This window comes from Podarcis tiliguerta (assembly GCF_965153285.1).
Source record: "Podarcis tiliguerta genome assembly, chromosome: 4".
Taxonomy (NCBI): Eukaryota; Metazoa; Chordata; class Lepidosauria; order Squamata; family Lacertidae; genus Podarcis; species Podarcis tiliguerta.
In genome coordinates this window covers 8,552,574-8,571,640 of record NC_139537.1, presented here as the reverse complement: position 1 = coordinate 8,571,640, position 19,067 = coordinate 8,552,574, and the positions used below count along the sequence as shown (strand labels likewise).

Here is a 19,067-nt window from a genome sequence, read left to right as displayed (position 1 = left end):
ACCCGTGTCTCCAATCAATCATTGTAATCAAGTATTGAATTATACAAAATATATAAATTAACAGTTTTTACAGAAGGCACATTTGAGGCTTATTGAAGTCCAGTCATCCACACAATCTCCTTGGCCCTTGTCACAAAGCATAGGGTGCTGCTGCGACTGACCCATGGCTGTCGTGACAACTTAGAATCTCTTTCTTGGTCAGCCCGGTCTGTCTGTGGTACTGGCCTTCCCGGATCGTCTTAATGCACTTTACATCCTTCCCGAGGGTGATGCTTTTGATGGAAGGCAGAAATTTCAGCATCGTTTTCGATACGGAGTTCGCCACCCCTGTGCCAGACAGGTTGAGCTCCTGCAAAAAGTTGAGGCTGTAGAAAACCTCCGCGTTCAAGGATCTGACGTTGGGGTTGTTGGACAAATCGAGGGCTTGGAGAGCTGGCAGGTCTTGGAAGGCGTACGGCGAAATCTCCGCCAGGTCGGGAATCCCACTGAGTGAAAGGTGAATCAAATCCTTCAGCCCCTGAAAAGCCCCTTTCTCAATTGCCGCCACAGGGTTCCCATCAAGGCTGAGGAACCGAAGAGGGGTTCCTTGAAGGTCAGGGATCCTCTTCAACCTGTTTCCAGACAGGTTTAAGCTCTGGATGTTGGGAACGGCTTTGCCCTGGTGTCTCGAAACGCGGCTGATCAAGTTGTTGGAGAGGTCCACGTTGATGGGCTTCCCGTGACCTTTGGATGCAAAGATGTTGGTGGTGATGTCCAAGATGAAGTTGTTGCTGAGGTCGACATCCCCTAAAGGCGACCCCGAGAAGCATTCGTCCGGAAGGGCCACCAAAGAGTTGTGACTCAGATCCAAAGATTCCAGATAGCGGAGTCTGGAGAAAGTGGTGGGAAAGATCCTGGAGATCTTATTGTAGCTCAAGTCCAAACTAACCAGCGTGGTATATCCGGGGCCGGTCAACATGGACTCGTTGATGGAGTCCAGGTTGTTTGACGATAAATCCAAGTAGGTCGTGTCCAGAGGAATGGGGACAGGCACGATATGGGGCCCGATCCCACTGCAGTCCACCTTGGTTAGGCTGAAGCTGTCAAAGAGACCAAAGCTCTCCACTTCACAGTGGCACCCTGGGAAGCAAGTCTTCGAAGCGCCAACGTTCAGGGAGAGCAGCAGCAGGTTGAACCAGATTAAGAAATGCATTGCTGGAATCTGCAAAGAGGAAACACAAGCGGAACGTCAGGAAGAGTCACCAAATAGTGGAAGCGTGAAGAAGGTACAATTAGTGGGATGGATAGTTCTGAGAAGGGTATTTGAAAGCAGGGGTGGTCCTTATAAAATTACCATGATTTGGAGGTTGCAAATTAAGTGATCTGGTTTCTAGATGCCATTTGGTTTCCGGACTTTGTTCGGACTCCTGTATTCCCACCGCTTGCCACAATTTTCACCTGAATGCCCACCGCCTGCATTTTCTGGCAAAATCTGCTTTTTGTTCCAAATGTTTAAGTAGTTTTTTATTTATTTCATGAGATCTATACACCACTTAATTGTAAACAACAACCACCCTCAAAGACAGAATAAAAACGAGAAAAATTCACAACCCGACTTAAAACATACAAAAGTTAAAATACTAAAACCAACTAATATTACCGTCAACTTCCTATGCATCTAGGTAGGCTTGTCGAAACAAAAAATGTTTATGGTAGGCGCCGAAAAGAGTACAGTGAAAGCGTGTGATTGATCTCAATAGGCAGGTAACTCCAAAGTTAACGAGTTCTTACAAACGCAGAACGGGAATTACCGTATTTTTCGCTCTATAAGACGCACCAGATCACAAGACGCACCTAGTTTTTGGAGGAGGAAAACAAGAAAAAAAATATTCTGAATCTCAGAAGCCAGAACAGCAAGAGGGATCGCTGCGCAGTGAAAGCAGCGATCCCTCTTGCCGTTCTGGCTTCTGGGATAGCTGCGCAGCCTGCATTCGCTCCATAAGACGCACACACATTTCCCCTTACTTTTTAGGAGGGAAAAAGTGAGTCTTATAGAGCAAAAAATACGGTATGTGGCGCAATAGTAGTGCCAGTTCTGTTGATCGAACTTTATTCCAACTATTATCTTTCATACGTTTTTAGCTTTCTGCATTTTATCGGGGTTGGTTTTAATTTCTGTGAGCCACCTTGAGTTCTGGGGGGAAAGGTGGAATATTAATTTGGCGTGCGCCCTTCTTGCCAAAGTCTGGCACGCTCCTATGCGCTGGTGTCACGAACTGAGAAAATACGTGCGCTTGCACTCCTTTATTTAAACAAGCTTTGCAAACAGGGCTGGGTGCATCTTTGCCCTGGTTCTGCTCTTGTTTGGTTGTGTGCCTCTCTCCTGAGTTCATCTCAAGCTGCGATCTGGATTCAACTTCCTCCAAGTTTCTGAAACAAATCTCAGAATTGGCTTAAGTGCAGTTTGCTATGGTTTTCCACCCCACAACCCTGAAATTAAGAGTCTCATGCTCTTACCACAGTGATTCAGCTGGGATAGCTCAGTCAGCAAAGCACGAGACTCACTCTTAATCTCAGGGCTGTGGGCCAAACATTCCTGCATTGTAGGTGTTATGTACTGAAGTTCTCACCCTGGGCCAGCAGGGGGATACTGTAGATAGTTATGCAAATAAGGGATTGAAAGGGAGGTTCAGCGATTGGGTAGTTTTAGAAAGCTGTTACAGTAACGTTGTACTGGAGCTCTATATAAGCAGACTGGCTGAACCCTTCAGTTCAGTTCTGTTCTGGCCTCTGAATAAAGAAGAGCTGTTTGAAGAATCGCTGTGTCGTCTGATATGTTCACCCACAACTTAACAGTAGGGGGTTGGACTAGATGACCCTGGGAACCCCTTCCAAATCTATGGTTCTATGCCAAAGTTTTTGTTTTTCTGAAAGCAGCGACCATAATGGGCACATTTCCCTTGTGGGCTCCCTGATGAGAGCGGCTGGATTTTTAAAGCCTATTGAACTTTTGAAACGTGCCATTTCTGCATGCTTGACAATAAAATAAAATCAGGCTCCTCTCCCTTTTTTCTTAAACAAATGGCACTCCCCGTTTCAAATAATTGAACCCAACGGGGTCAATACTTCCTAATAGCCACGCGGCGCTCTGTTCTTTTCTCTGGGAGAGGTGAGGGAAGGCAGTTTATACGTGCCATTAACAGCCGTAAACTTTGGAACTGGCCTGATTGATCTCAAAAACCGAAGCAGTCGGACCCCAGTGTGAATTTACAGAGGTGGAAAAGTTTAGCGGAAGAAAAAAAGAGATCGAGGGAAGGCAAGGGGAGAGAGAGAGAGAGAGAGAGAGAGAGAGCTATTTGAAAATGACGGCAGACAATAGAGATAAATTCCACAGCCTCGGGAGGAAAGGAAGGATCATTAGGGCCTTCTATTTTTAAACAGGAAAGAGAGAGAGACAGCAGCCCAGCAGTGAATAAAGCTGTAGGAAATAAATCAAACCTCGAGTGATGTTGTTTTAATAGCCTCTCTTTGCCAGCCCTTTAAAGCATCCCCCTTCTCAACCCCCCCCCAAAAAACCGTACCTGCTGTTTGTCAAGTTTTAATAGACTCCTGGGTTGTTGGGGGTTTCTCTCCCCCCCCGCCAAAAGCACTGATTAATCTGTCCACCTGCATTTAAGTCAAGACTCCACAGCTAGTTACACACAGATTTGCTGCCGCTCTCGTTTTTTCCGACGCAGGTCATGTTAAAAAAAAAAAGGGGGGACGGACGGACGGGCGCAGACGTTTAGCTGTTTTAAGCTGAAGCCTCAAGGAGAGTAGCAAGAAGCTGGTTTTCCTAACTGCTTGCCAAATATCATGCTCAACCATAAAAGCTAATAAGTGATGAGGGTGGAGAATCAGAATTGCAGAGTTGGAAGGGACCGGAAGTCCATCTAGTCCATGGGTAGGCAAACTAAGGCCTGGGGGCCGGATCTGGCCCAATCTCCTTCTAAATCCGGACTGCTGACGGTCCAACATGAATAATAATAATAATAATAATAATAATAATAATTTTTATTTATACCCCACCCTCCCCAGCCAAGGCGGGACTCAGGGCAGTTAACAAGCAATAATAAAAACAAGCTGAATGAATACAACTTAAAAACAAGATGAAAATACAACATTAAAATATTGAAACATTAAAATGCAGCCTCATCACAGGAGGAGAAAAGAAAAAGAAAAAAGAAAGAGGGGGAGGGAATCAAATTGATTCTGAGCCAAAGGCCAGGCAGAACAACTCTGTCTTGCAGGCCCTGTGGAAAGAAATCAGATCCTGCAGGGCCCTGGTCTCATGAGGCAGAGCGTTCCACCAGGCTGGGGCCAGAGTTGAAAAGGCCCTGGCTCTGGTTGAAGCCAATCTAACTTCCTTAGGGCCTGGGACCACTAGGGTGTTGCTATTTATGGACCTTGAGGCTCTCCGTGGGGCATGCCGGGAGTATGTGTCCTTTTATTAAACTGCATCTCTGGGTTATTTGTGGGTCCTGCCTGGTGTTTTTACATTAGTAGAACGTGTGCTTTTATTTAAAATGCATCTCTGGGTTATTTGTCGGGCACAGGAATTTGTTCATTTTCCCCCCACCCCCCAAGAAAATAGTTCAGCCCCCCACAAGGTCTGAGGGACAGTGGACCGGCCCCCTGCTGAAAAAGTTTGCTGACCCTTAATCTAGTCCAACCACCTGCAATGCGGGCTTTGCCCAAAGTAGCGCTCGAACCTGCAACCCAGAGGTCTCATGCTCTACCAACTGAGCTATCCCAGAGGAAGAAGGATTAAAGCTCTGGAATTGTAGCTCTGTGAGTGGGTGTAGGGGTCTCCTAACAACTCTCCGCACCCTTTTAGCAAACTACAGTTCCCAGAATTCCTTGGGGGAAGCTGTGAGCGTTCAAAGCAGTGAGATGCCTGGGCTGTGGTTCTCAAACTCCACACACACATACACCAGGCCACACTTCGTTCACACAGCACTGAATTTCTTATTGATAAGAAATACACTGGAAATCAAAAAGAGGCAGCCGCTAGCAGGGCTTGATTTATAACACAGATCACAGCTACTTTATAATATGATCACGGGGCATGCAGAAAGAATGAAACAAGACAGCTACATAAAAACTTCCCCAAAATATAATGATAAACAAGCCTCTTACATAGGTACTACTACTACTAATTTATTATTGATACCCCGCCCATCTGGCTGTGTTTCCCTAGCCACTCTGAGCGGCTTCTAACAAAATATTAAAATACAATAGTCCTTCAGATATTAAAAGCTTCCCCAAACAGGGCTGCCTTCAGATGTCTTCTAAAAATCTGGTAGTTGTTGTTCTCTTTGACATCTGGTGGGAGGACGTTCCACAGGACAGGTGCCACCACCGAGAAGGCCCTGTGCCTGGTTCCCTGTAACCTCACTTCTCGCAGTGAGGGAGCCGCCAGAATACCCTCAGAGCTGGACCTCAGTGTCCGGGCAGAACAATGGGGGTGGAGATGCTCCTTCAGGTATACTGGGCCGAGGCCGTTTAGGGCTTTAAAGGTCAGCACCAACATTTCGAACTGTGCTTGGAAACACCTGCCTGCCCCCTGTCCCCCCAAAACAGTACTTGTCAGGATCCAAGCTCCGCTCAGTGAATCTCATCCTGACCTGCCTGCTGACACCCCTGAGCTCAGCACCTGAACCACAAATCAGGCAGTCCTGTGTTCAGAATAGATTTCCGACCCTTTCCAGGCAAACGGGCCCTAAATGAGCTCCTTCACTGTCTGATCATTATTCAGGGCGATTTACGGTTCTCTTGAGTTTGCCTGCTCTTCTTTTTTTTGGGAGGGGGGGGGGAGAGACAGGAGTTGTTCTATCCCTCCAAGAAAACAAATAGAAAGCTATGAAGACAAAATAAGCCGACCAAAAGCAAACACAGACTCAGCCGCCAAGAGAGGAAGAAAAAATTCATGCTCAGCCCTTAATTAACCCCAGATGCCTGCTTTTTAGCCCCAAAACGGGCAGCATCCCTACTTCCTCTTGAAAGAGCCCCTGCAGCTACAAAACTTCACTTATTTTAGAGAGTTTCTACCCTGCGCTTCAAAAAGGCCCCCCATTGCGGCTCGAGTAGAATCAATTCAGACCAGACGGCCCCCCGCCTGCAGGCTTGCAATCTGAAAGGCAGGACACACAAGGGGAAAGGGTTAGGGAGGGAAGAGGAAAAACAAAGAAATCTCAGACAGATTCTCCACACACAAAAACAAAACCCAAGTCCTGAAGGTTTATACTAACTTCTGAATCACTGAATACAACATGTTGTAGGAGTCATGGTGCCTGTATGGAAAGGTAAGTCTTCATAATGTATTTTGGGGGGGGGGTGTTTAGGGGAAATTTAAAGAATACATTTTTAAAAGAATTTAAAGAATAAACACATTTTTTCAAAAGGTTGCCAGAGCAGCTTGCAGTCAATCAGCTAGAACAAGACATCCCTGTCTGCAAGCTTACAAATTAAAATTCCCTTTCCACTAGGCCTTTGGCTGATAACTTCCAATACCCTTTTAAATCCCGGAATCATAGAATTATAGAGTTGAAACAGACCATAGGCGTTATCTCGCCCAGTCCCCCACAATGCAGGATTTTTTGTGCCCAACCCATGATGTTTTTGTGGGAGAGGAGAATTATTATGTGTTTTCGTCCCTATCTTTATCGTGTATTTTGTGTGTTTTAAAAATATATATATATACAGCTGAACGGCAGCATACAATTAAATAATAATTAAAATAAACCTGGCATGCAAGGAAAGTCGAGGAAGTGTCTGATGGCGCTGGGGTTTTGGCTAAGCAGCAGGAGCGAGCCCTGCTTCCCCAATCTCTCCCACTGAGGCAGTGTGGTGCAATGGTTGCTCTCAGGTGGTGGGAGAGAAGAGAGGACGTCTGAGGCTTTTGCTGCTTTCCCTGTCCCCCTGCCTGGCGTAAGGTAAAGGTAAAGGGACCCCTGACCATTAGGTTCAGTCGTGATCGATTCTGGGGTTGCGGCGCTCATCTTGCTTTATTGGCCAAGGGAGCCAGGGTACAGCTTCCGGGTGATGTGGCCAGCAGGACTAAGCCACTTCTGGCGAACCAGAGCAGCGCACGGAAACGCCGTTTACCTTCTCACCGGAGTGGTACCTATTTATCTACTTGAACTTTGAGGTGCTTCTGAACTGCTAGGTTGGCAGGAGCAGGGACCGAGCAACGGGAGCTCACCCCGCCGTGGGGATTCGAACCGCCGACCTTCCGATTGGCAAGTCCTAGGCTCTGTGATTTAGCCCACAGCGCCACCAGTGTCCTGGCATACACCCCCCTAAAAAAAATCCTGCCCACCTACAGTATATTTTTTAAGCCTGTCCTTGGAGCAAGGATAATACTCCGATGCGCCTTGGCTTACGGCTTCCCTCTTGGCAGAGCCATAACTCAACATCTGCGGCCGAACGGAGGGGGATTTACTGCGAGAGGATCTCTGGAGAGGAAAGAGACCTGTCGCCCCCACCTGTCTTCCCAAACTCCCCCCCCCCCCCATTAAGGGCCAGGATATCTCTTCAGATAATACTACTAATAATAATTTATTATTTATACCCCACCCATCTGGCTTGGTTTCCCCAGCCACTCTGGACGGCTTTGAACAGAATACAGTGGTACCTCGGGTTAAGAACTTAATTCGTTCCGGAGGTCCGTTCTTAACCTGAAACTGTTCTTAACCTGAGGTACCACTTTAGCTAACGGGGCCTCCTGCTGCTGCCGCGCGATTTCTGTTCTCATCCTGAAGCAAAGTTCTTAACCCGAGGTACTATTTCTGGGTTAGCGGAGTCTGTAACCTGAAGCATCTGTAACCCGCAGTACCACTGTATTAAAATACAATAATCTATTCAACTTTAAAAGCTTCCCTAAAGAGGGCTGCCTCCAGATGTTTTCTAAAAGTCTGGTACAGTGGTACCTGGGGTTACAGACGCTTCAGGTTACAGACTCCGCTAACCCAGAAATAGTACCTCGGGTTAAGAACTTTGCTTCAGGATGAGAATAGAAATCCCATTCTGTTAGCCCCATTAGCTAAAGTGGTACCTCAGGTTAAGAGCCGTTTCAGAACGGACCTCTGGAACAAATTACGTTCTTAACCCGAGGTACCACTGTAGTTGTTTTCCTCGTTGACATCTGGTGGGAGGGCGTTCCACAGGGCGGGCGCCACCACTGAGAAGGCCCTTTGCCTGGTTCCTGTAACTTGGCTTCTCGCAGCGAGGGAACCGCCAGAAGGCCCTCGGCGCTGGACCTCAGTGCCTCCGATTTATTTCCTCCACCTCCAGATTTATATAACCTTATATAACCTTTATATAACCGTGTTGGCAACCTAGCCCTCTTGGTTCCGGCTCCACCGACCGAAAAATCATTTATAAAGGGGCATATGGACATATCTTGCAAAAGCTAGCACATGGTTTTCATCTTTTCCCCCCACTGTGGAAGACACAAAAACATTCCCTCCTCCATCCGACAGTGACCCAGAACAGGAAACAGACATTGCCTGTGCTTGTGTCTGATTGGCCTTCCCACCCACCCAAAAAATCATTTTTCCTAAGTGAACCTCGCCCCATCGCACTGTTGTAAACAAAAATCTGCCCTTTTCCCTTATGGGGTATCCAAGAGACCATATAGAGTCCTTACGTAGGTTCCCTATCGGTAGGAGAAAATAACAGAGGCCAACCAGAGAATATTGAGAAGCTAAGCAGCTAGTAAGCTTGATCTTTATTGATCTGTTGCAACAGGGTGCTCCCCTCACACGCAGGAGAGAGGAGGAACTCAGAACAATGGCGCGCAAGGCCTTATAAAGACTTTTGAAATTGCCACCCTGTAGATCAAGACCACCCCCAGAAACATCATATATACATCACAGAAGGGGTGTATCCTAAGACCACCCCTCAGATACATCACACCTACATCACAGATAAGGCGGTTTAAATGGAAATTTGAATGTTGTTTTTCTCCTGTCATTGTTTATCTCCTGTCTGGCAGGTTACTTGATTGGATTGCCTGGGTAGCCTGGCCAGTCCTTTGTAATGATAAATACTTAGTTCCTGGGCCAGGTCACAGGCTCACACCCGGTTCATATCTGAAATGTGCCCTTAAGACAGGATTTGTGAGGAAAGAGACAATGAGGAGGCCTCCCACTTTGACCTTGCAGAGAAAACATTTGGTCAGTTTGGGACAGTTTGGGAATCAAAATGGTTCCAGGTCGGTCTTCCTGTACTGATCTATGTACGTGCTTGGTTGGTACGCTTATGAACATTACCATATATCTAAGGCCTCAAAATTCCTATCACAGTACGCAGTGCCTTTTATTTAAACTCCCCAAATGAAAAGGGGGGAAAAAGCAGATTGCAAGTTTTGGCTCTGAGCGCATTGAGAGGAACTCAGTGGCGGGAAAAGGAGGGGGGAGATAAAGACACACACACAAAACCCAGCTTCTCTCTAACACACTTGCAGGTCTAGAGAAAGCACTTAGGTCGCAGCAGGGTGAAAATGTCCTGAAGACAGCGGAAAGGGATTAAACCTGCACACCTGGCACCTCTTCATGACAGGTTTCGTCTTATAAACAGGAGGTAGAGAACAAAAAAAGACCACACACTGCTTGAGACTTCAGTTTGTTAGGAGCTGAAATTCAGGTCTGTTGGGAGCTGAAATTCAGGTTTGTTAGGAGCCGAAATACTTTAACAAGAACCTTAAAATGGAGAGTAGGCTCTCAGGTTCAAACAATATTATTAGTACTATTATTAATAGCATTCGTATCCCACCTCTACCACGTGGCGTACACTATTCTCCCCATTTTATGCTCACAACAACCCTGTGAGGCTAAGAGATAAAGTGATTGGTCCAGGGTCACACAGTGAACTTCATGGCTATGTGGGATTCGAACACTAATCTCCCAAGCTCCTATTCCAACACTCTAACCACTGCACCACACTGACTCTCGATATCCCACCAGGCGGGTGGGGCTGTTGGTTCGACTCAAGTCTCCGCGGGAAAACCTTGCCCGGCTTTTGCACGCATCGCCACAAAAATGGCAAAACTAACACAAAAACACCAATGCCTGGGAGTCATTTTGGACTCACAGCTGTCCATGGAGGTGCAGGTTAATTCTGTGTCCGGGGCAGCTGTCTACCAGCTCCATCTGGTACGCAGGCTGAGACCCTATCAGCCTGCGGACTGCCTTGCCAGAGTGGTGCATGCTCTGGTTATCTCCCGCTTGGACTACTGCAACGCACTCTACGTGGGGCTACCTTTGAAGGTGACCCGGAAACTGCAATTAATCCAGAATGCGGCAGCTAGACTGGTGACTGGGGGCGGCTGCCGAGACCATATAACACCGGGTCTTGAAAGACCTACATTGGCTCCCAGTATGTTTCCGAGCACAATTCAAAGTGCTGGTGTTGACCTTTAAAGCCCTAAATGGCCTCGGCCCAGTAGACCTGAAGGAGCGTCTCCACCCCCATCGTTCTGCCCGGACACTGAGGTCCAGCTCCGAGGGCCTTCTGGTGGTTCCCTCCCTGCGAGAAGTGAGGTTACAGGGAACCAGGCAAAGGGCCTTCTCGGTAGTGGCGCCTGCCCTGTGGAACGCCCTCCCATCAGATGTCAAAGCGATAAATAACTACCTGACATTTAGAAGACATCTTAAGGCAGCCCTGTTCAGGGAAGTTTTTAATCTGTGATATTTTACTGTATTTTTTGTTTCTATGGAAGCCGCCCAGAGTGGCTGGGGAGGCCCAGCCAGATGGGCGGGGTACAAATAATAAATTATTATTATTACTATTATTATTATTATTACTTAAAGAAACAACACAATGAACTGGACTCCTTGGCAGGTTTTGAATAAACAACCACAAACTTTTTATTGACAACAGCTAGTCAGACAAATAAAGGATCTATACAACTTTGTAACATGCAGAGAATAACATTTGTTGATAAACCAGAGACAGGAGCTGAGGGAAGTCTGGGGGGGGGAGGGGAGGGGGTTACTTTATGGGGAGGGGGGAAATGGGGGGATTAAGGATGATACGTTTTTTGATAAAATGTTTTGTTGAAGTTCCTAATAAAAATATTTTTAAAACAGAGATTCTTTTTTCTTTAAAATATAAAGTGGAATCAAAATGAAATTAATAAAAAATAAACCTCACCGATTTTTAAAAAGGCGCCTAGGAATTCTGTTGTGGCAACCATAACCTAGGGTTTAAGGTGCCCTTTCTAACACTGCCCTTGCGGCTCATGGAGAGTTGGGAATGTGAGCAAAAAGGTTTGGAGGGAGCAGCTGTCGTGCTTGTGGGCTTTTTCAATGGTGCCCCCAATATACGCAATTTTGCTTAAACTCCTTGGAATGTAATGCCCAGGTAAATTTAATAACAACAACAACAACAACAACAACACCTTATTTGTATCCCGCCCATCTGGCTGGGCTTCCCCAGCTACTCTGGGTGGCTTCCAACAGAATATTAAAATACAATAATCTATTAAACATTAAAAGCTTCCCTAAACAGGGCTGCCTTCAGATGTCTTCTAAAAGTCTGGTAGTTGTTGTTCTCTTTGCCATCTGGTGGGAGGGTGTTCCACAGGGCGGGCGCCACTACCGAGAAGGCCCTCTGCCTGGTTCCCTGTAACTTGGCTTCTCGCAGCAAGGGAACCGCCAGAAGGCCATCGGCGCTGGGCCTCAGTGTCTGGGCAGAACGATGGGGATGGAGATGCTCCTTCGGGGTGTTGCCTGTACTCTGCTACCTGAGCTGCAGCCTTATACCGAGTCAGACCGTTGCTCCATCCAGTTTAGGATTTTGCGGTTTGACAATCAATTCCTCTTCCCAGCGAACTCTGAGGAGGGCAGGGAGTCTCCTGACAACTCCTGGCACCCGTAACAAACTCCAGTTCCCAGACTGTTCGAAGTGCTAGGTAAAGGTAAAGGTAAAGGACCCCTGGACGGTTAAGTCCAGTCAAAGGCGACTATGGGGTTGTGCCACTCATCTCACTTTCAGGCCAAGGGAGCCGGCATTTGTCCACAGACAGCTTTCTGGGTCATGTGGCCAGCAGGACTAAACCTCTTCTGGCAAACGGGACACTGTGATGGAAACCAGAGCGCATGGAAACGCTATTTACCTTCCCGCCCCAGCAGTACCTGTTTATCTACTTGCACTGGTGTGCTTTCGAACTGCTAGGTTGGCAGGAGCAGGGACAGAGCAACGGGAGCTCACCCCATCGCGGGGATTCGAACCGCCAACCTTCTGATCAGCAAGCCCTAGCCTCAGTGGTTTAGACCACAGCGCCACCCGCACCCCGTGCAAAACGCTACAATGCTACTTTAAGTGTACAGTGCATACGAAACTTTAAACCAGGGGTCAGCAAGCTTTTTCAGCTAGGGGCCAGTCCACCGTCCCTCAGACCATGTGGTGGGCCGGACTATATTTTGAAGGGGGGGGGGGGAATGAACGAATTCCTATGCCCCACTAATAACCCAGAGATGCATTTTAAATAAAAGCACACATTCTACTCATGTAAAAACACGCTGATTCCCGGAACATCAGCGGGCCGGAGTGAGAAGGCGATTGGGCCGCATCCGGCCCACAGGTTGCCTACCCCTGCTATAAACAGTAGGTTGTACGACATACCTGCCACTCCTCTAAACTCCTATCTCCCAGATTGTGCCAGGCAGGACCTTTTGCTGTCAAGTTCCAAGAAAATAAACCGTAGAAGGGGAAGGAAAATCTTAGAAAGCCGCCAGTTTGAGGCAGCCTTGCCGCCAGACAGGAGGATGAACAGCTTGGGTTGAACACCACAATGCCACAAGTCCTTAGCCAAAGTGCCTCCCCTGCGCTCATCTCCCCACAGCCCTTAGCAGACTTGTGAACGTTATGTTGCAACACACAAAGGAGTGGGAAGAGGCGATGGATCTGTCAGAAGCCCTCAGCAGGCACAGAAAAGGGGAACGGCAGTTTAAACCGCAGCCAACTTGCTATTGCACAAGCCAACGGCACTCTGACCTCAACTGGGAGAGGGATCACAGCTAAGATGTGGGTTTGAGGGGTTTTATTTGCACCCAGAAAGGGCCAGGGAATCTCCAGTTAGAAGTGGAAGGAAGGAGAAGTTCCAGTAAAGGAGGGTTGGCAGATGAAATGGACAGAATACGATGGACTATATGGAACTGATAGAAAAGACAGACAAAATCCGAGACCAGGGAGAAGAGACGGTGGGAAAAGATTTGGAAATTTTTTAAAAAAATTTTCAGAGTAATATAGCATAATTAAGGAATGTTGGGAAATGGTGGAATGAAATTATATGACTTTAGTAGAAATATGATAAGGATTTAAGTATAGATAAATTTTAAGATTTTGATGGTAAGATAAGGTTAAAATAAATTAAGACAACTAAATGATAGAAAGCAGAAAGGATTTGCTGATTTAATTATTAACTGGAATACAAAAATGGGAGGTGGGAGGAGGTCGAGGAAATAAGTCATTGAAAGATAAAGATATGGAAATGGGTGTGTGTTTTAAATGTTTTTGCTTTTTTGTTGTGTTGATGTATTGTTTTTTTTTTTTTTGATGTATTGTCTCTTAATTTTCTTTTTTACTGTCTTTTTCTTTTTTTCTTCTGTAACTATAAAACCTTTAATAAATATTATTTTTTAAAAAATGAAATGGACAGAATACAGTGGTACCTTGAGTTACAGACGCTTCAGGTTACAGACGCTTCAGGTTGCAGACTCCGCTAACCCAGAAATAGTACCTCGGGTTAAGAACTTTGCTTCAGGATGAGAACAGAAATCGCGCGGCGGCAGCAGGAGGCCCCATTAGCTAAAGTGGTGCCTCAGGTTAAAAACAGTTTCAGGTTAAGAACGGACCTCCAGAATGAATTACGTTCTTAACCCGAGGTACCACTGTATGCCGAAATGGCTAAATTAACAAGTAGAATTCAAGACCAGGAGAAGTTTTTAAGAAGGAAAAGGGGAAATTGGTGGAATATATGAAAAATCATTGTAAACGACTAGAAACATTAGCAGGATCAGACTACAGTGATACCTCGTGTTAAGAACTTAATTCGTTCTGGAGGTCTGTTCTTAATTCTGTATTAATTGTAGTTTCTGGGTCACCTTCAAAGGTAGCCCCACATAGAGCTCATTGCAGTAGTCCAAGCGAGAGATAACCAGAGCATGCACCAGTCTGGCGAGAAAGTCCGCAGGCAGGGAGGGTCTCATCCTGCGTAACAGATGGAGCTGATAAACAGCTGCCCTGGACACACAATTGACCTGTGCCTCCATGGACAGCTGTGAGTCCAGAATGACTCCCAGGCTGCGCACCTGGTCCTTCAAGGGCACAGTTACCCCATTCAGGACCAGGGAGTCTTCCACACCTGCCCGTCCCCTGTCCCCCCAAAACAGTACTTCTGTCTCGTCAGGATTCAACCTCAATCTGTTAGCCGCCATCCATCCTCCAACTGCCTCCAGACCCTCAGACAGGACCGTCACCGCCTTCGCTGGTTCCGATTTGAAAGAGAGGTAGAGCTGGGTATCATCCGCATATCGATGGACACCCAGCCCAAACCCCCAGATGATCTCTCCCAGTGGCTGCATGCAGATGTTGAAAAGCATGGGGGAGAGGACAGAACCCTGAGGCACCCCACAAGTGAGGGCCCAGGGGTCTGAACACTCATCCCCCAACACCACTTTCTGAACACGGCCCAGGAGGAAGGAGCGGAACCACTGTATAACAGTGTCCCCAGCTCCCAGCCCCTCAGGAATTTATCTCCCCCCTTTCCTCCGATGTTCACCCCTCCCCATTCTCTCCTGAAAAGAACCCTATGAGGTAGGCTAGGCTGAGAGAGAGTGGCTGGTCCAAGGCTACCCAAACAAGTTCCTGGCTGAGTGGAGATTTGAACCCGGGTCTCCCAGATCACAGGAGTGGGATAGAAAGACGGCACTCCATCAGTTTCTCCAGATCATTCAAGCGGCTCCTTCAGCCTCCCTGTTTTTGACAGGAGGGGCGTAGCATGGCAGCAGAGCTCAGAGACAAAATGTTCCAAGATAAAATAAGCTGGCCTCAGGGACAATCAGGAGTCTGCTTTGCAATTTACGCACGGCTCTAACCGATTAATCAGGTTAATTAAACTGAGGAAACGTCTCTATTTCTGGGATGCGGTTTTTGTTTATTTGGAGTGCAGGCTGGGACTGCGGGCCAGGTTTAGCCCGGAGAAAAGAAAACTGATACGAGAGCCATCTTGAAATATGGGCAGGGCTCTCCCCATGGAAGATGGGGCAAGCTTGCTGTCTGCTTCTCCAGAGGGCAGGATCCGAACCAATAGATTCAAGCGACGAGGAAAGAGATTCTGACTAAATACAGTGGTACCTCGGGTTAAGTACTTAATTCGTTCCGGAGGTCCGTTCTTAACCTGAAACTGTTCTTAACCTGAAGCACCACTTTAGCTAATGGGGCCTCCAGCTGCCGCCGCGCCGCCGGAGCACGATTTCTGTTCTCATCCTGAAGCAAAGTTCTTAACCTGAAGCACTATTTCTGGGTTAGCGGAGTCTGTAACCTGAAGCGTATGTAACCAGAGGTACCACTGTATTAGGAAGAATATTCAGAGGGGAGGACCTGTTCAACAGTGGATTTACTCCTCCCAGCAGTAAATCACACCATACAACAAGAGTTAAGTCTTTATTAGCACAATTGGCAAAGGACTGTCAGGCCGAATGAGCACAAGAATCTCATTGCAGGTGAGTCTTGCCCGAGGGATCAGTTGCTGAGACTGAAAGTCCCCTCCTTCTCACAGCCAGCTAAGTCCTCTCCCTCTCCAGGGTTTCCCCTCCAAGCAATCAGAGACTGCGCCTGCATGCAGCCAAACTTTCCCCCACCCTTTTCATGCCTCTTCTGGTTCTGGGAGACAAGCGAGGAGGGGAGCTTGTTGCAGCAGGAGAGGGAGACACCTGTGACTCTTCACCAGCCTGACCCGTCTCTTGGCCTCCTTCCTCTCCAGCCTCTGCTTCTGCCTCCGATTCTGGCCTTCTCTCTGCCACAGACTCTCCCTGCTCACTAAACCCTGTGGCCTCCTCAGTTTCCGACACTCTCAGTCTTCTCCCTCTGACCTCTCATCGTTGTCCCACCATCAGTCTCCGGCCTCTGAACCTTCTTCCCTTGGGGGTCCCCCAGCTGGTTCCTCCCACCATTCTTCTGCGTCCAACCAGTGGTGTAGCATGGGGTCCAAGGGGGTGGTTGCTCCGGGCACAAAATTGAAAGGGATGTAAAATTTCAACACCTGGTGCTGCCTCAATATAGCTGCAGGCTTCCACACAAAATGGCTTCTCCATGAAAACCAGAAAATGACCTCTCCAGACAATGGAACAACTTTCTGTGACTGAGATCTCCCGGGTGACACGGGTGCCATTAGGCCAGGCATTGCCAAACTTGGCCCTCCAGCTGTTTTGGGACTACAACTCCCATCATCCCTAGCTAACAGGACCAGTGGTCAGGGATGATGGGAATTGTAGTCCCCAAACAGCTGGAGGGCCAAGTTTGGCCACGCCTGCATTAGGCTGTTGAATGGGCGTGTGTATTCCAACCATTTACCTTCCACCCACCCCTTCTGTGCAGCCATGGGCTCTGGCAACCCATGCTACACCACTGCTTCCAACCAGCCCACAACACTGGGCTAGAAAGCCACTTCCGACATAAGGAGGTGGTGGTGTTGCAGGCTCACGCCCCAAACAATCGCGCAGGGCTGGCTGTAGCCCCACGTGAACAGGGGAATCCTCGGGCCACATCAGCCCAGAGTCAGCCAATCAGCTGACTCTGGAGGCGTGGCCTAGGTCATTTAAGGCCGGCACGGCCCCAGGATCTCCTCATAGAGTTGGAATAGACCACAAGGGCCATCGAGTCCAACCCCCTGCCAAGCAGGAAACACCATCAGAGCACTCCTGACATATGGTTGTCAAGCCTCTGCTTAAAGACCTCCAAAGAAGGAGACTCCACCACACTCCTTGGCAGCAAATTCCACTGTCGAACAGCTCTTACTGTCAGGAAGTTCTTCCTCATGTTTAGGTGGAATCTTCTTTCTTGTAGTTTGGATCCATTGCTCCGTGTCCGCTTCTCTGGAGCAGCAGAAAACAACCTTTCTCCCTCCTCCATGTGACATCCTTTTATATATTTGAACATGGCTATCATATCCCCGCTTAACCTCCTCTTCTCCAGGCTAAACATGCCCAGCTCCCTTAGCCGTTCCTCATAAGGCATCGTTTCCAGGCCTTAGACCATTTTTGTCCCGGGTCCAGATGTGGTTTCCCACCCACCCTTTAGGTTTTGCTTCCGACATTGCTATGGACTTCAGTTGGTTGCTGTTAAGGGGCCTGGTAGGAATTTTTTCCACTTGGTGTATTGGCTCCGGCCATTTTGTTTTTTCCGCATACCTCATAGCAAACTGTCACAACATCTCTTGGTAATGGCGGTTAGGCATTGGTAGGGGTTATAGTATGCATATGTGTTGGGGGGTTGAGGAGCGGCATCACCTCCCCCAAATATTAAAGGGTAATCCGGTAAAAGATTCCGGGGGGGCGTTGCCTCATCCTATGGAGGCCAGGGCCTAAAGCACCCCCCCGAGCGGTGACCCCTGGGGGAGTACCTAGCAATGTGCATCCCAGGGCTCCCCCTGCTGGTGTTAACCCTTTCCGGTGTTCATGCTAACAGCCTGAAGCCGGATAGTCTAATAGGTAAAAGGTAAAGGTAAAGGTACCCCTGCCCGTACGGGCCAGTCGTGTCCGACTCTAGGGTTGTGCGCCCATCTCACTCAAGAGGCTGGGGGCCAGCGCTGTCCGGAGACACTTCCGGGTCACGTGGCCAGCGTGACATCGCTGCTCTGGCGAGCCAGAGCCGCACACGGAAACGCCGTTTACCTTCCCGCTAGTAAGCGGTCCCTATTTATCTACTTGCACCCGGGAGTGCTTTCGAACTGCTAGGCTGGCAGGCGCTGGGACCGAACAACGGGAGCGCACCCCGCCGCGGGGATTCGAACCGCCGACCTTTCGATCGGCAAGCCCTAGGCACTGAGGCTTTTACCCACAGCGCCACCCGCGTCCCTCAAAGAGAGAACATTTATGCGACACATTGCACTCCCATGTAGGCACCCATCCAGATACAGACCGGGGCTGTTTCTGCTTAGCAAATGGACGACTACATGCGCACTGCAATGGAGCCACAGTGTATTACGCAGTCTAATAGGACCCATGCCTAAAGCCAATACCGCTCTTACCTGTAACCAATAAAGTTGTGGCCAATTTATACCCATTAACCTTAATCAGTGGTGACCTGTGTCTTTATTTTCCAACTGGGGGGAGGCGGGAATCACCACGCAACGCCTCAAGATGGGCTCAAGCCCTGGCCTGCGGCTGTTGCACCACAGGGCATTGCTAACAAAAGGCAAGCTTGCAGGGATGCTTGCTCACCGCAAGCGATCTTAACAACGAGGAACCGTTGAGAAGCAGCAACGGTTCCGAGGGCAGGGTTTCCAAACGGCCGTTTGAGATGCTGCAAGATCTACGGGTGAGATTCCCGCAGCTGCAAGGCGTCCCCATTGGGGATCTGCTGTGCCGCTTTGCAAACCAATCTGACACTGATGCCTTCAGCCCACAGACATCGTTCCAGAGCCTGTCCGTGCCCAAAGCTGAACTGCCTGCCCTGAGCACGGCTGGCTGACCACAGGCTAGGTGCCAACCTGCGGGAAAGATTCCTACAGCTACCACCTGCCAAGGCAAAGAAGTGGAACAAGCCAGCCGGTGTCTGGGCAGGATTCCAGAAGCGTTGGTCCACCGTCTCAAAAAGACAAAAGGACGATTGTGGTGCCACGAGGGGCTTGGGGGGGCTGATGCACATACGGGAGTGTGTCTGTGTGCCGAAACATTTGAAACAACGTACGACAGGACAATTGCATGGCTGCCTTGAACATCGCCCCTTGCAAACGTTCCCCAGCACCTGCACGGGTCTTGCACAAATGAGGTTGTGATCAGTGGCATGCAGTGAATTTTTTTGTAAGAACAGAAGCACCA

The 19,067-nt window shown here is 48.4% G+C and overlaps 1 protein-coding gene across 2 annotated transcripts in view; it reads right to left on the bottom strand.

Annotated features, from left to right (window-relative positions):
* Positions 1–9: 9 nt before the first annotated feature.
* The window catches only part of TSKU (tsukushi, small leucine rich proteoglycan), a 36,296-nt gene continuing 17,238 nt past the window's right edge, over positions 10–19,067 (bottom strand). For both annotated transcript variants that reach the window (XM_083436703.1, XM_083436704.1), the window contains exon 2: positions 10–1,201. In XM_083436703.1, the coding sequence (XP_083292829.1) occupies positions 131–1,192 (1,062 nt within the window). In that variant the 5' untranslated portion in view covers positions 1,193–1,201 and the 3' untranslated portion in view covers positions 10–130. The remainder of the gene's footprint in view (positions 1,202–19,067) is intronic.